This window comes from Anguilla rostrata, chromosome 8 (genome assembly GCF_018555375.3).
Source record: "Anguilla rostrata isolate EN2019 chromosome 8, ASM1855537v3, whole genome shotgun sequence".
Classification (NCBI taxonomy): domain Eukaryota; kingdom Metazoa; phylum Chordata; class Actinopteri; order Anguilliformes; family Anguillidae; genus Anguilla; species Anguilla rostrata.
The window spans coordinates 17,723,358-17,739,925 of NC_057940.1; the positions used below are offsets into that span (position 1 = coordinate 17,723,358).

The window sequence follows — 16,568 nt, forward strand, 5'->3', positions numbered from 1 at the left end:
AAGAGGGAGAGAGACCTGTGGCAGAGGGAGAAAGAGAGTATGGACGATGAGAGGAGGAAAGAGAGGGAGGAGACATTAGAGGTGGAGAACAGGAGGCAGAGAGAGAGGGATGGGAGGGAGAGACAGAGAAAGAGATTGGGGGAAATATGGGAAAAGCAGAGAGCATTATGGCAGCAGGAGGAGGAGTTCATAGAGAGAAAGATACAGAAGCAGAGGGAAGACATGGAGAGGGAAAGAAGTGAATTAGAAGAGGCATGGAGGAGAGAGAGCACACTGTGGGAGGCAGAGAAAAAGAAGATGGATGATGAAAGGAGAGGGAGAGATGAAAAAAAAAAAGAACAGAACAGAACAGAGAAATAGGAAAGGAAAGGGAGTGAAAGAGAGAAATTAAGATTGGGAAGGAGTGAGATTAAGAAACCAAATCCATAAAAACTACTGAGGAAATGTGTATGCCAGTACAGAAAAGATAAAAAGCAAGAATGGAAGGGAGAGAGGCGATATGAATGAAATATGAATGATTTGACTGGCTACCATTTCAGTGGCCAGCCATAAGCACAAGATTGAGTACAGTTTCAGAAACCATAAAGTTTAAATTGTTAATTTTGCTTGATTTGTGTTCAAATAACCAAATTAAAACTTAACATTTGGCTGTTTTGTAGATTTCTGTAAACTGGCTAGCCAGTATTGCAAACCCAGAAGAATTAACAAAAACTATTATTCAATAAAGCCATGTTTGCTTCAGAGTCATTATTCATTAGTATTAATTATCATCTTAAGAGTAAACCTTGAATAACAATAAATCCTTTCATAGATTTGCACACATAAGTGAATGATACATAGTGCTAAATGGGTCAGTAGTGTTTTTGAGCCTCTAAAGATGACAACCTGTGACATCATCCTGATTCCAGCCCAGTTAGCTTTGCCAACAGCCTGTGATGGAAATCTGCCTTTGCAGGTTTTCCAGAACATAAAAATGAATGTTTCTCACTGCTGAAAGAATAATACAAAGAATGTGGAAAAGTCAGGTTCTCCTACACTGGCCATTGGAAATTGAAAGAACGAGGCTCAGCCAATAGCTACAAAACAAAAGTAAAATTATAACGGCATACTGTGCTGTTGGCAGAAAACATTCAAAAGTGCTAACATGAATTTCAAGTCTTACTTTCTTTCTCGGTAGGCTATTTGAGCTGAACCAACTGGCCCGCTTTTTAAGTTATTACCAATGTGATGCAGAGCTAGTAACTTGATAGTCACACTTGGCCAGAGTAATGTTAAAGATGTTTATTCATTCAACACCAAAACATCATTGCATTTCTATTTTTAATAAAGGAAAGAAAATTACAGTCCCAGATCCTTCCATTAAACTCATACACAAATATTGGCTCTGGTCCCATATTTTAAGAAACAAATAAATCTGCATTTTTAAATGAACTTTAATTAGCTTAAAAAATTACAAAGTCACATTTCAAAACTCTTTGGTATTCTCCAAGGTCCATGTGGATGCAGTATCCCCAGGGTTTCAAGTGAAGTCAGTAGACTCCAAAAAGGCAAACAGGCCCACGTTTTGGTTAAAATTATTTAAAAAGTGATTTGTTGTGCTTTAATTTGTAAACATTCCATTAATGAGACACTTCATTGCATAGTGTTGATAAGGTATGCTCACAGACGGCGCTAGTTCACAGAGACTGCACTCAGAATGCTTGCTCACAGAGATCGCTGAGACTGCACTCGCTCACAGACTGTGCTGTAGTGGACAGTCTCATTCAGCTTAGATTTTCTGAGTTTTTCCATCTCTATTCCCCATATCTGGCTACATCAATCAGTCCATTCACACCCACCCCCCCTTTCTTCATCATCTCATTTTCCTCTCCTCCCCCTTCCTCTACCTTCGATCCCTCTTTCAGTTACTCCCTCACCCTCTCCTCCAGGGCCTTCAGCTCTCCTTCTACCTGAGGGGGGAGGTCAGCGCCAACCTGCTGAGTGAAGTAGGCCCGGAGCTCCTGGGTCTCCTTCTCCCAGAATGCCTTGGGCAGGCTGAACAGAGCACCCATGTCCACCTTCTGGCTGAGGCCCTGCAGGTTGATGGCGTCCTGTTTGGGCAGCCATCCCACCATGCTCCTGTCTGCGGCCTCGTCCTCCGTCTGCCTCCCGCACCGTCTGAAGATCCACTCCAGCACGCGGGCGTTGTCCCCAAAGCCCGGCCACAGGAAGGCCCCTGACTTTGGGTCCTTCCGGAACCAGTTGACATGGAAGATCTTGGGCAGCTGCGTGGGGCCCTTCCGTTGCTCCATGCTGAGCCAGTGTGCCAGATAGTCCCCGAAGTTGTACCCGAAAAAGGGGCGCATGGCAAAGGGATCATGCATTACGACTTTACCTGACAGAGAGAGAGATAGAGAGTGTGAGAGAGAGAGAGAAACACTTGCAGAACCAGAATCCTGAATTGCCCTTTCCTCATTTATGCTGTAAGCGTGATGAAAACATCTGCAATGAGTGAGGCATTAGCCCATGGGGCACGTATTCGACGTGAACAGCTTCAGAACACATCCAGCCATTTCAGTGCATTACAATGTAAATTATCGATTCAACTGAGAAATCAGTCAAACAACCATTCAATCGCTGAATTATAGCGCCACCTTGTGGACCTCTGCAGGTCAGTACCTTTGTGTTCAGCAGCAGCAGTAGACTCTGACCTCATGGCCGCCCCAACAAAAACACCATGGCGCCAATTAAAGGTCTCGTACACCAGAGGGACGCCTAGGAAAGGAAAGAGGTTTTTTTTTTTTTTTTTAAATAAACGTGGGTGAGCGTCAAAAATATAACAGCGCTCTCACAATGATGTACTCTTAAAGGAAATGGCAACACTATTCTTGGCAGTGGTTAGTACCCTTGGGCGCAGTCTAAAATATAAAACAGCACTTCATCACTGCAGCGATACACGGAGATAACACTTACTACTCTATAGAGGTCCTAGTGTACAGAGTAGTGGATTTGCCAACAAATGTAATAGCATAGATCTGAATCCAGACAACTATTACTTCAGAATCAATGTAATAATTTCAATATCACGATGAGAACCAGACATTCAGCTGAATTGTTAAATATTGACAAATACACTAAGTCCAGAAAACTCACGTGCCATCAAACTTAATCATTCAGTACTTTTCTAGTCAATGTGCTGCTAGGTTCACATATACAGAGGGAAGGGGTTGCGGTTTCTAATCCACAGAGTCACTGATCTTTACAGGGTGTGAGTAGTTTCAGCAAGATCAAGCCAAAATGGAAGATTTAGAATCATTACAAGTTCCACAGATTCACATCATCTTAAACCGAATGCAGAACCAGGCTCTCGGGTGACTATATACAAGCAGCAGAACCTCTCTGGTGCACTGTATGTAAGGTGCAGAACCAGGCGCTAGGGTATATAAGGTGCTGTGAATAAAGCAAACAGTCGCTGGCTGTGCACAGGTATGGGCTTATTCCCATAACATGTGTAGCATGAGTAATGTACCCACCCTCTGGTCTTCTGCCCCCAAAGATGATGGCATCAATGGGCACGCCCTCCTCACTCTCCCACTGCGGGTCGATAATGGGGCACTGAGCTGCCGGGGCACAGAACCTTGAGTTTGGATGGGCGCAGGGGGTGGGGTCACCTGCAGAGACGGAGAGATGGGGGCAAAGTGAGAGTGCGCGAGAGAAAGAAAATGATGCAGAAAGAGCATAGAACAGAGAGAAACAGAGAACGAGACCTAGATAGAAAACACATTTTATAATGGCCATACTGTGTGAAATCACAGGCTACAGCTGTTCTCCTTCAGCAACACTGTCTATTTAGTTGTGTGTTTCTCTTTCACTAATAACAGGCACCAACATCAATACTGTGAATATTAACACTATAACAGGTTTGTAACATGTCTGAAGACACTATGAAAGCGTATAACACAAGAGCTGGGGTGAGGTGACTGACTAAGTCTGAAAAACTACAGCACATTTTCAACAGATGGTGCTTAGTACCACATCTGTGGCTGTAATTACATTAGATTATAAGAGCTCGGAGACAAGAAATAAACTAAGTAGATGCACTTGAACAGCAGCAAAAGTGCTGATGTACAGGGCAGTGCAATATGGACATCAGAAACTAGCCTTGATTGGAACACTCCAGGATTATCCAACTGCACTGTGCAATGTGTTAACATATTAAACCAATAAAATGTTATTCAACAGTGAACATAATTTTACCTGGCTTCCAGGACTTCCCGTGCCAGTCTGTGAGCGTGATTCCAGCTGGAGGGGGGTCTAACCCCTCCCACCACACCCCCCCATCGCTGGTCTCTCCTACATTGGTGAAGACAGTGTTGCTGGAGATTGTTGCCATGGCATGGGGGTTGGTCTTCATTGAGGTTCCAGGGGCAACGCCGAAAAAGCCGTTTTCTGGATTGATGGCCCTGAGTTTCCCTAGTGAAGGAGAAAGTAGAAGTGTTCAGGTCTCCAGATGACAAACATTTAGCACCTGCCTCCTTCCTCAACAGAACCACAGAATAAAGGGCTTCATCCTCAAGCTGAAGAGAAACAGAAAAGCCCAGCAGAAGATATAATTCCTGCCATCTGCCATATGAGAGGCCACTGACAAAATTACAGACTCTGATAGACTTCACAACGGAAACACCCACGTGCCTCGTGTCTGTCTCTGCTTCCTGTAGCCCACCCAGTTTCCCAGTATGACCTCTGACCTTGACTGTCGAACTTCATCCAGGCGATGTCATCGCCGACACACTCCACTGTCCAGCCAGGCAGAGCAGGCTTCATCATGGCCAGGTTGGTCTTCCCGCAGGCGCTGGGAAACGCCGCAGCTACATAGCGCTTCACTCCCTGAGGGTTGGTGATTCCCAGAATCTGACCAGTAGGGGAAGAGAGGGGGGCTTAGGACACTCACACAATTTATCAAAATGTATCAGGTCAGTGAGACACAGTAATCTAAGCTACCTCCTGACTGTTCAGTAGCCATTGTGCTCCAAGCTCCATATCACTAGGACCTCCTGATGTAAAAACCTGAATGTGATCCTCCATTCTGCGTGGCTGCAGGTGTTCCCACCGGGACCCAGAGGGCAGGCGGCAGATGTGCAGAGCCAGTGTGGTGTGCAGTGGTGTGCAGTGGCGTGCAGAGCCAGGGTGGTGTGCAGTGGTGTGCAGTGGCGTGCAGAGCCAGGGTGGTGTGCAGTGTGGAGCACAATGGTGTCCCGGGCCAGTCTCAGAGCGCCCCCTCACTCACCAGCATGTGTTCAGCCAGCCAGCCTTCATCCTTAGCGATGCGCGAGGCAATTCTCAGGGCAAAGCACTTCTTGCCCAGCAGCGAGTTGCCCCCATATCCACTGCCGAAAGACAGGATCTGCCGGGAGTCCGGGAGGTGTGAGATCAGAACCTTCTCCGGATTGCAGGGCCAGTTACTGATCAGGGGAGCTGGAGGCACAGCAGAGAGGAACAGAGGGAGAGGAGGAAAAGGGTGTGAGAGAAAGGGAAAGAAACAGTGGATGAGAAAGTAAGCAGAGAAGGCACAAATAAAAGGATATTTTCACTAAGGAGGAGAGGTGACAGTTAGAATAACTGTCCAACCAGCAAGGACCAGGCAGACTGACAAGCAGGAGGAAAGGAACGCACCTTTGAGGGGCAGCGGTCTTCCTAACGAGTGCTGACAGCGGACAAACTCCGCCCCCTGGGCCAGCTTGTCCATCACGGCACTGCCGGTGCGGGTCATTATCCCCATGCTGGCAACCACGTACGGCGAGTCCGTCACCTGCACCCCGAATTTGGCCAGGGAGGAGCCCACAGGTCCCATGCTGAAGGGAATGACATACATCTTCCGGCCTTTAAGAGGGGTAGAAGAAGCAGGATGGAAAGACAGAGGGGGGCAGAAAGTGTGGAGCAGAGATATGAGTAAATGCACATTTGGAGATACCTTCCTGGTAGTCTGAGTCAGGAGTCTGAGGAGTCTGAATCAGTACTGTTAAGTGGAATTAAAATATGATCCACTGTCCACTTGATGGTTAATGTGTGTTCACAAGATACGGCCCTGCTTCAAATGACAACATCCGCCATTCTGTCAGGTCCCACCCCTTTATAGAGTGTTACAGTTTGTAAGTTCGCGTTTTTGGCCATGGGTTCCCTCGTCGGATTTCCAATGCTTTTTTTCCCCGCAGGGATTTCGTTTTCTGCCCAAAATAAGGTCTGTGGCTAACGTAAGCCTATCAATCTGGTGTCTTTACAAATACACAAAAAGCCTTATTCTCCTGAACCATGAGTGACGGACAGGCCCTAAATCCACACTGGACTGGGATCTGGGCCGACGGGGACAGACTGACAGACGCACCTGCCATGCAGCCAGGGAAGCGATCCTCCCTGGCCTTCTGGAAGTCTCCCTCACTCATCCAGCTCCCCAGCTGGCTCTTGGCCCCCCCGCTGGGGATGGGGATGGTGTCCCTCTGGTCTCTGGTCACGATCACGGTCTTACTCTCCACTCGGGCCACGTCCTTGGGGTCTGTGCGTGCCAGCCAGCTGGAGCACGGGGGAGGGGTAGAACAGAGGGATCAAAGGAGGAAAACAGGATGAAAGGCAGAGGTAACAAAGCAAAAAAAGAAAGACAAAGACAAGAGGACAGATTAGCTCAGAAAAACACAAAGTATATTTTCAACCAACAGGGTCTGGAAACTACAGAAAATCAGCAACAAGGCAACAAAACCCCATTAAACTGATAGCAGTACAAATACACTGGCCACTATGGGACCTTGGGCAGATTAACTCATGAATAACTCTCAGCCTAACAGGTTATCCAGGTCCTTCCCGTTGCAAGATACACAGACGGGTTTTGTGTTGCGGCTAGAACATGGTAAGGTGTGACGTTGTCACAGCAAGAGCTGTAGGAATAGATCGTCACAGAAGCACAGTGAGAGCTGTAGGAATAGAATGTCACATATAAGCAGAGAGAGCTGTAGGAATAGAATGTCACATACAAGCAGAGAGAGCTGTAGGAATAGAATGTCACATACAAGCAGAGAGAGGTGTAGGAATAGAATGTCACATACAAGCAGAGAGAGGTGTAGGAATAGAATGTCACATACAAGCAGAGAGCTGTAGGAATAGAATGTCACATACAAGCAGAGAGAGCTGTAGGAATAGAATGTCACATAAGCAGAGAGAGCTGTAGGAATAGAACGTCACGTGTGGTGTGAAAGCTCCAGGATGCCTGAGGCCACAGAGAGGAACTGAATGCAGTGACGTGCAACACACGTGTGACAGACGTGCACAGGTATGCACAGGTGGCCCGTGGAGGAGCCGGCCCCACTCACCAGTTCTGGTATTTCGGCAGACGCTTGACCATCCCATCCATCTCCAGGCCAGCCAGGATGTCGGCAGTCTCCTTGGGCGTCCCGGTCACCACGTGCACCGCGGCCGGCTTGCACTCCTTCACCGCCCCGGAGACAAACTCCTCCACCGCAGGGGGCAGGGAGGGCAGGGAGGAGAGGGAGCGCACCCCTACGGCAGCCCCCAAACCACTCCGTCTGATCAGAGACAAAAAAAACTATAATAAACATCCACATGGAGGTTGGCTGACAGACCATAACTGTCATATACTGACAACAGAGGCTCATTCCAGCTGATGACAGGGTTCAGACTGTGAGGGTGCAACAGACACATTTATAAACCTCCTTGCTATAACCAGCATTTCCAACAGTAGTGATGTCAAGACAGGCGACCTAAATGTAAAATTCTGTAGATTAAAAGAACATGTTCAAAGTTTCTGAGAGAGCCCCCAGGGCCAAACCCATCTGGCTGGCTGCCTACATGAAAGCAGGGATTGACAGGTAAAAATGAAAATAAAAATAGCAATGGAGGCCATTTCAAAATTTCAATACACAAATTTCTATTAAATCAAATAACCATTTTGTTCCCATTTTCCCCTTGTTTTCACAGGGCAGTAAACACTGATAATCACACGTGGGGGGCGGGCAGTCCGAGCCTGGAGAGCACAAGTATGGCCCTTCCATAGATGGACTGGGACTGCATGGGTGTAAAAGTTGGCATTCTGACAGGGCCCAATCTCAAATAGAAACTGAGGGTAACGCTTAAATGTGGGATAATCCAGTAGGGTATTATGTGGGAGGCAGTTATGCGGGAGTGCCTGAAGCACAATTTAATTTTGTGAAATATGAGACAGGGACAAATTTCTTATTGCCTTTGGTTTACATCGCTAATTCAATACAACAATAATTTCTCTCATGCCTAGTGACAGGAGATTAAATACTTGAAATTTATCACACCAGGTGTATAATTCAAAAAGAAAATCCAGGGAAAGTGTATGGTTGGAGAGTCAAGAACATAATACGGCATGTAGCATGTCTCAAGTCTACAATGATACAACAAAGCCCTTTTTCAAAATTTGTCAGTTAAGTTTGAATCAAATTAAATGATACCTGTGGAGTAAAGTACATTTTTTGAGAGGATAGTCCAGCAGTCATTCAAAGTATTTGATGCAATTTCTACTACCGTGGCAACCAGAGCCGGACAATAGAGTAAAAGTCAGTCAGGCATGCAATGCACAGGAATGCACAGGGATCCGAACACTTAACCTTAAGGTCAAGCTTCAAGCCTTAATTTGTGACACTGCTGCTGTCCCCTTGGAAAAGGCCGTTTTCTGGGCACTACCCCTAAGATTCCAGCTGTACAGACGATTAATAAACATGACCCACAGAAATCAGGATAACGGATCTTCCCAGGAAATGACCAAGAGGCCTAAAAATTGCATGAGTCTACTATTCTGAGGTTAATTTTTGCAGTCAGGCATGCTGAGCTCAGCTCACTTCTTTGCACAACATGCACTGGCTTGCTGTGAAATTAGCTGTTATAAGCAAAATGCTGCAAGACCTTGGGTAGGGGGATCATCAGAATAGTTATTTTGGTCCAGCCCTACATTCCAGCTGCTAATATAAAACCAATGAGAAATAACTGTGACTTTGGAAAATAATATAATATCATAAGCTGCAATGCTGCCATTGCATAATGATGCCATAGAACATAGCCTAGTAAAAGGCAGTGGTTCCCAAACTTGGTCCTGGGTCCCCCGTGTATGCTGGTTTTCATTCCAACCACAATCATAATCCTATAAATTTAACAAAGTGCTCATTTTTCTTACTTAGGTACTTTAAATGCAGGACTGAGTTTGGGAACCCCTGGTATAATGGACCCACTATTTCTCAATCAACAAAAATGCAACCAGTCTTGTACAGCCTCAAGCAGACACACTTTACAACAGCACCTAACCCTGAATGCAACCAATGAGATCCAGGCCAGATGGAAAATATGAAGCAAAGAAAAGTTCCTGATCTGACATGTAGTAGTAGTATCGAGTGAAAACTGAAACACACAAGAAACCTGCAAAAGACTACTGGCTTCAGTATGGGCATCTCTACATAGGCTTTATCAGCTTTTCCTGAAAACAGACTGAAGTTGAACCACCAAACACACACAGCCAGTAGTTAAATGAAAACTATGAGACAAACTTATAGAAAACCGAGGCTCGTTTTTAATATAAATTTTAATATTATTTTCTTAGCAATTTCCCTAAATCTTCATAGTCAGTGTGGAAATGCATTTCTTTTTTCTCTGGATAAAAAATAAATGAATGAATGATAATAATAATAATATTATACATACATACATACACACATATATACACAAAAAACACAACACAGATATAATCAAGGGTGTAATTTTATATAAAAACGAAATACTGTGTTCAAATTCTCAGATTAACATCAATCGTAGTCTAACAGTGTTATATTGAATAGGCCTACATAACCAGAGATTGAACAGAGGAGTTATAAAACAAGAATTCTTATCTTATCCTGAAAACATGAAAGGCAATCAAAACAGTTGGCATCAAAAATGGCACCAAGCCATGAACCTTCCCAACCTGAAGAAATGGCTTCAAGGGGCATTTTATATTTTAGGGTTAGAGTGCTTATTATGTATGAAACACGAAATAGGGTGATGTGTGAGCAGTTCTGACTTTGGTTTTTCATCTTCAACAAGTCAGAGGAAGGATTAAAGGGAGATATGGATGGCTGAAAGGCCAAAACAGCATGAACACATGCAAAGACAGCAACCTTGAATAGAACACAGTCATTATAGCCTGGTGCCACACTTGAGCCCCAAGTTAAAAATCACACCAGAGGGAAAATCTGTTCTTTGTAGACTTTCCACATCTGTTCTACACCACCCTGCTTCTGAAGCAAGAGCAGCAAGCACCAGTCCAGAGTACAGACAATCAGAAACCAGAGATCCTCCATGGCATAACAGAACTATATAAAAAGGCTGACATGACTCTTCAGTGCACAAACTACACAGGATGCATGAGGCTAGAGAATGAACAGTCTTTCAGGACTAAACTGGAGAGAGGAGTGAACTTTAGCCCAGTGTCAAATATGGGGAAACAGTGTAGTGGCAAAACAAGAACAAAGGTCCAAGGGTTTGGGGCTTATCCATTTCTCTCATGGTTTTACATTCAGTGGTCACAGCTCCTGCCCATATCTGAAACTGAGCACGGGCCATGCACATGGAAATGTGCACACACACCACCACCGTTTCAGTTGTGCTCAAAGTCTTTTTTTACTTCACCATTCAATCCATTTTCAACACCTTCACTCTCACATTAATTCCCCCTGTCAACGACCCCATTCACAACATCCACCATCTCTCTCATTACTCACTGTAGAAAAGCATTACCCCATTAACCTGCCTTTAACCCCCAGACATTGTGCTGTTCTGCTGAGTCCAGCTTGTCTCTACTTAGCATTGTTATTGAAACCCCACCTGTGTGTGTTTTGTGTGTGCACATACATGTGTGCGCATGCTAGTGACTGGGCCTCACTGTGCAGGTCACATGGTATGGGAATGCAGACCTAAGCGAAGAACAGTGTCAGTATAGGGTCAGAGTAAGAGACAGACAGGGGTGAGAGTGCAGTGATAACACTGTTGCTACCTGGAGCTTTGTCTCAGTTCCTGTAGACCTTCGCACTCTATCCTGTTTTTCAGCATAATGCATGGGGTCAAAGGCACACCCCTCGAACAGGACCAATCACTGCGCAACATCAGTAGTCACGCCCACTGGGGCACTTCCCTCCCAGGTCCCAAAGTTCCTTGTTAATTTGCCAATAAGGCTGACAAAGCTATGCATGCCTACGTGTATATGTGCATGTAGCATCTGAGTACTGCAAACCAATACAGGCCTACACAGACATGGTCCAAAGATGCGTGCATGTATACAACAGCAAATGCACACAAAATAGGTACTTATACAGACAGATGGATGGACAGAAGGACACACTAGCAGAGAGCTAGAATGCACATTCCCATGTTGTTTAGTCTGCCTTCCCACTTTACCGCTTTCCTTACACCGGTTTTTATCAGATCAATAGTGTCTTTACTGGCAGCCCTGAATAGTACTTGTACCAGTTCCTTAATCACCCAAACTACCATCCTGTTCTAAAGGCATTGCTGCACTATGTGCAAGAGCGCCAACTCACTCACCTAGGTTCATAGCACTTAGCACATAGACAAACAGCAAAGCAGCACCTAAAGCTGGAATGACATGTCCAACAGGTCTTCATTCAGTGCCCTTACTAAAATCATCCTGCGCAACGACACCCACCACTGCCACACAGTGTAATTACAAGCAATTGTCTGCTGAATACAGGCTACTAGCAGTTTGTGTCCATCGCAGTAATTTGAGACAGTTTCAGAAAGCAAAAACCTTCCCCAGTATTTTGTTCCAATCATGTGGATTTGCCAAGTAGCACAATTCTTCAGCCAGGAGATAAATCTAATTAGTGAAAGCAGCAGGCTCAGTTCATCATGGGTGGAAAAAAGACATGGCAGGACTTTTACTTTCTCATCCCAGGACTTTTCACCTCTGGACCCACTGTCAGAATAAACCACTGACCCAGCATTTGGGGGGGGGGGGGGAATCCCAACACAAAGATCATAAAGACAGAGTGGCGTGGGGGCTCAAAGACAGTAATAAGTCAGGGAGGGGAGGAGGAAGAATGGCACATGGGAGGAAGAGAGGTATGCAGCTAAAAGCACAGTCAGGCAGCAACCTGCAATACAGACTCAGTCTTGCATCATCGTTCCAGGAGACCAATGTGAAGACACAAAGTACTGATGTCTTGAGGAGAAACCTAAACGTATTCAGTGTTACAGATATCCTCTTCTACAATGATGGTTTATAAAGCTACCAAAAAAGTGACTCGATCTGCTGAAATGTGCAATCCTTGACAAATAAAATGCCCCCCCCCCCCAAAAAAATAAATATATAAATATACACACATCACGATCAAGCCAACCCACTGTGATCTTAATCTTCACTATTTGTTTTAGCTAGCTGTCTCATACATGCATGAAATATTGTGAATCAATATTGATTATTTAATAATTAAATAATATGGTAATGCATATTGTCTTTATGAAACGTGCATCGGTAGTTTCCATATATAAAAAAACAATTTTTCTGGTGACTGGGCATGACATAACACCCAAGCGAACTCAAGAATTCTCAGAGTGACGCTGCAGAATGTTTCGATACACCCTCTCCCCTCTGTTACACACTGTGATAGCTCCCACGCCACAGTAAAACCACCAGCCTGTTACTCTACGGAGGCACAGCGTCAGCGGCTCGACCCAAGCCCATATCACTGCCGGCGGTGATTGTACCACACTCATACATGTTTACTCTTAGATGTGCATTACTCCCGAAGGCTGTTGTAAATTTACACAACTTGGTTTGCATCAATAGATGCAGAAGGACGCAGGATCCGCGCTCAGGTTACCAGCTACGCCTGAAAACCGTATACTTATTTGAAAACATTTCTGTGAAATCCAAGCCCCAAAGTACATCTACAGAAGAAACTATCCGAGTATGTCGCGCTCTGTTACATGCTCACAGCACAAGTACTCATCCACGTCGCCCATTCAGCCAATCTTTTCAACGTTTACGTTGGGTCAGCTCATTAAAATGCAAAAGATGCCTAATTTGATACAACTTCGGCTGGCATGCCTCGTCGTGACTGAAATTGGTCACAGGCCGTATTGTAGATTTAATATGAAGTATACAGGCCTACACTACAAAACAGACACTTAACTGATGCAAACACGCCATCAAGACAGTTCAAATAATACGCAACATTACATTGATTTGGTACCCAGCTGGACGTTGCAGTACAGCTAACTTTGCAAGCCACTCACCTTCTTAAAACTCCAAGAAAAAGGCAGGACATCTTGCTCTTTACGCGTGGACAAGTTTACAAATACTGGAATGTTGGATATTTCCAAAAGAATGACTTCCTGAGCGTTTAAAAAAAATTACTCAATTATAACTTAGTACAATGATTAAAAAAATCTATCCTTGATGTTCGCCGGTTTAAAACAGTTGATTCGATAATTCGTGTAGATTAAATTGCACGTGTAGTAAGCGATCTTTTCCTGTGCTGCTTCTAGCTATTTGGATTATGCTAAAAAGTTCTCCCATGTGAAAAAAATAAATGTCTGGAGGTACTGATTAAACACTTCATTTTATATAAAACTATCGGTTGTGCAATGTAATTAGGCTACTTAGCCAGCTAGCTACTTCAGAAAGCTAGGCTACGTCTGCATGCGTTTAGCAATCACATGCAAACTTTGTTCAGGGAACTTCTGGCTAAATAACTTCTTGAATTACTGTCATACTAACATTAACATTCACTGAAATTAAAAGATCGATTAGACAACGCAGACGATTCGACTACTCCTCCATCTCCGTTGCTACCCTGACCCTGATGTTACTCCCTCTCTCTGCCTAGCTCTTTATAACACGCAACCCGAACTTTGACTCTTCTGACAACAGGCGGATTGTAGTTCCTGTATGAATGAAACTCTCGCTGGTGATGCGCACACTCCGCTGACTCCGTACTGCAGCTTTATGGGAAACTGCTGTCTCTAAATGGGGCGGAGTCCAGCGTTATTTACACCTCTATGAGGGATGAGGTTACCTGCGGAAGGATATCCTATCCAACCTCCGGGGCTAGTTGGCAGCATCGTGGTAAAGTGGAGCGAAATCTTTTCCATGAACTAAATGCCGACCAGATGATGCGCAATTAACGTCATTTTTTGTCACCCAAACAAACTACTTTAGCCAAGTTTGTAATAGCGTACGCGCTGTGCACAGCTGGAGCGCAAACGCCAATCATTTCGGCATGGCGGAAAAACAAAGAAGAGGAGGATCTCTGAAATATCCTCCTCTGTTTCTGTTGAGGGACCGAGAGAGAATCGACGAAAAGCTGGAAAATACAATTTATTTGGAAGATTGAAGATTCACACATTCATAAACACCGTTCTTTAATTGTCATTTCTCGAGAAAGACTTAAATATGCCTTAATGTGCTCAAATGTTTTCTTACCAGTCACACAACAGTGATACCGATCCCCCCCATATGAAAGCTCCTCCCTCTACCAAAGATGACCCTTTTTGATTTTCTTAATGTTTGTCAGTACAGGCCATTATAGGGGCTTTTGTGCACATTAGCTAGATCTGGAATAACTGAAAAGGCACACACATTACAGTAGGCTAGGGTTTTTTTTTCTTTTTGTCTTGTGTACCATGGGTTTTGGCCACTGTAACCTCACCTACATGATGTGGTTCAAGTAAGTTTGTAAAGAGATATGGTAGAATGTTTAAAACAAGAGTTACCAGGTCATATTGGTGGCCAAAAACAGGTCAGTCTAGGCTGTAATTAAATGATAAAGAACTTATTCCTGGCTATATGTCATACAATTTCAAGGTACGCACATTTACATTACTACCCGATTGAAACTTCTGTATAAACACCCACCAACCACGTCCTTTGCCCTGGGTAAGACCACAATGATCCAAGTCTCTGTGTCCTGGAGGTCTGGAATTTAGTATTCCCAATTAAGCTCTGGCCTTGACAGCAAAAGCATGACTTCTACATTAACGCAAATTAAGTGTCAGACTGCAGCACATCACCCATCTTACATGTATCCCATCACAAAGACAACGTCCTAAGTGTACTCACCTGACAAGGGGCAGTTATAATGGAATGAGACATAGGGCACGTTGAGCATGACAGCATGACTGTGAATTCTGGAAAATGTTTCATTCTCCTTTATGAAATCTACAACTACAAAACTGTGATAAGAAGATGTGGCCCTCACTGACTCAAGTACTGGCCCACTTTTTATGGGTAGATACCAAGTCCAGTAGCAAAAAACAAAACAAAAAAGAAAGACTACATTTTGCACATTATTGGTTTTTAATTATGTTAGCTTTCTCATCATGCTGGTTCAAATTTTTACTAACACTTTACAATAAGGTGACATGAATTTGCATTAACTAATGCAGTTGCTAACTACTAACTACTGAAAAGTTAATCTGTACAGTTTTGTTAATGTTTTTGCACATCATTAATTCATGTTAATTACTTTAATTAATGCCAATTCTTATTGGAATAAAAAAAAACTCAATGTATTTGTTAATGGTTAACTAATAATAAGTTCATCCTATGTTTTGCTAATGTATAAATAATCATGTAACTAACACATTAGTTAATGTATTTGTTAACTTCTAACTTATGGAAAGTTAATTTCATACTTAATTCATGTATTTGTACATCATTAATTCTTGTTAACAACTACATATGTTAATGCAAATTCATGTGACCTTATTGTGAAGTGTTACATATTTTAATTTTTTAAATTTTTTATTTTTAAAGCATGCGTGAACTGTACTCAATTTGATAGATCTGGATCACATTATGGTATAATAATATTTTTTATCAACTTGACGCAACATTATTTTATTAGACAAAGAACATACCATGATTTATATTGCACAAAAAGGAAAAAGAAACAAACAGTTGCCTTGGCAGAACACAGTGTTCATTGCAAGGAACTGCAACATCAAGGACATAAGATTTGTCCTTTTCACTCAAATTTTGTGGACAAATGCTTGATTGTGTATCCTTTGTGTGTTTCCCTTGTATACATTTCACACATTATTTGAGAATTTATTATTTGTTTTACTATACGTAATACACAGCAGAACTGAAAAACAGCAGCGCAAACACTATGTTTATGCTGCTGTTTATTTGTATGATTATGAGTTTGAGGAGAGCAGCATTCTGAAAATAGGCCTGGGAGCAGTCTTTATGAAGAGACTAGAATCTTTACCAAATGAGTCTGCCCACAGAAGGATAATCATTTAAATTTTTTGAGATTGCCAAGTACTGTGGTTTTTCAGATCAGGTCTGTTTAGCCAGGGTGACAGTAGCTTGCGTTCCTGTGGTAGTTCCAGAAGAAGAGCAGTCAAACAACTGTGTAGAACATGTTGTGTTTAGATCCAATGTGCTGTACCAATCGAAAGAGGGTATTATCAGGAGATATTTTTTAGTTGACTCACTGTATACTCAAAATGCACGTATGGTGTAGTAGATTTAGGTATACTCAAGGTGCATGCAAATAAGCTCTTTC

At 43.5% G+C, this 16,568-nt stretch overlaps 1 protein-coding gene across 1 annotated transcript; it reads right to left on the bottom strand.

Moving 5' to 3' along the window:
* Window positions 1-1,266: 1,266 nt before the first annotated feature.
* pck2 (phosphoenolpyruvate carboxykinase 2 (mitochondrial)) lies at window positions 1,267-13,994 on the bottom strand. The gene is made up of 10 exons (XM_064346808.1): window positions 13,291-13,994; window positions 7,338-7,550; window positions 6,362-6,546; window positions 5,653-5,859; window positions 5,267-5,454; window positions 4,728-4,890; window positions 4,237-4,452; window positions 3,513-3,650; window positions 2,659-2,754; window positions 1,267-2,374 (listed from the first exon to the last, which is right to left on the bottom strand). The coding sequence occupies exons 1-10, from the start codon at window positions 13,320-13,322 to the stop codon at window positions 1,905-1,907; spliced, it is 1,908 nt and encodes a 635-aa protein (XP_064202878.1). The 5' UTR covers window positions 13,323-13,994; the 3' UTR covers window positions 1,267-1,904.
* Between the last annotated feature and the right edge of the window lie 2,574 nt (window positions 13,995-16,568).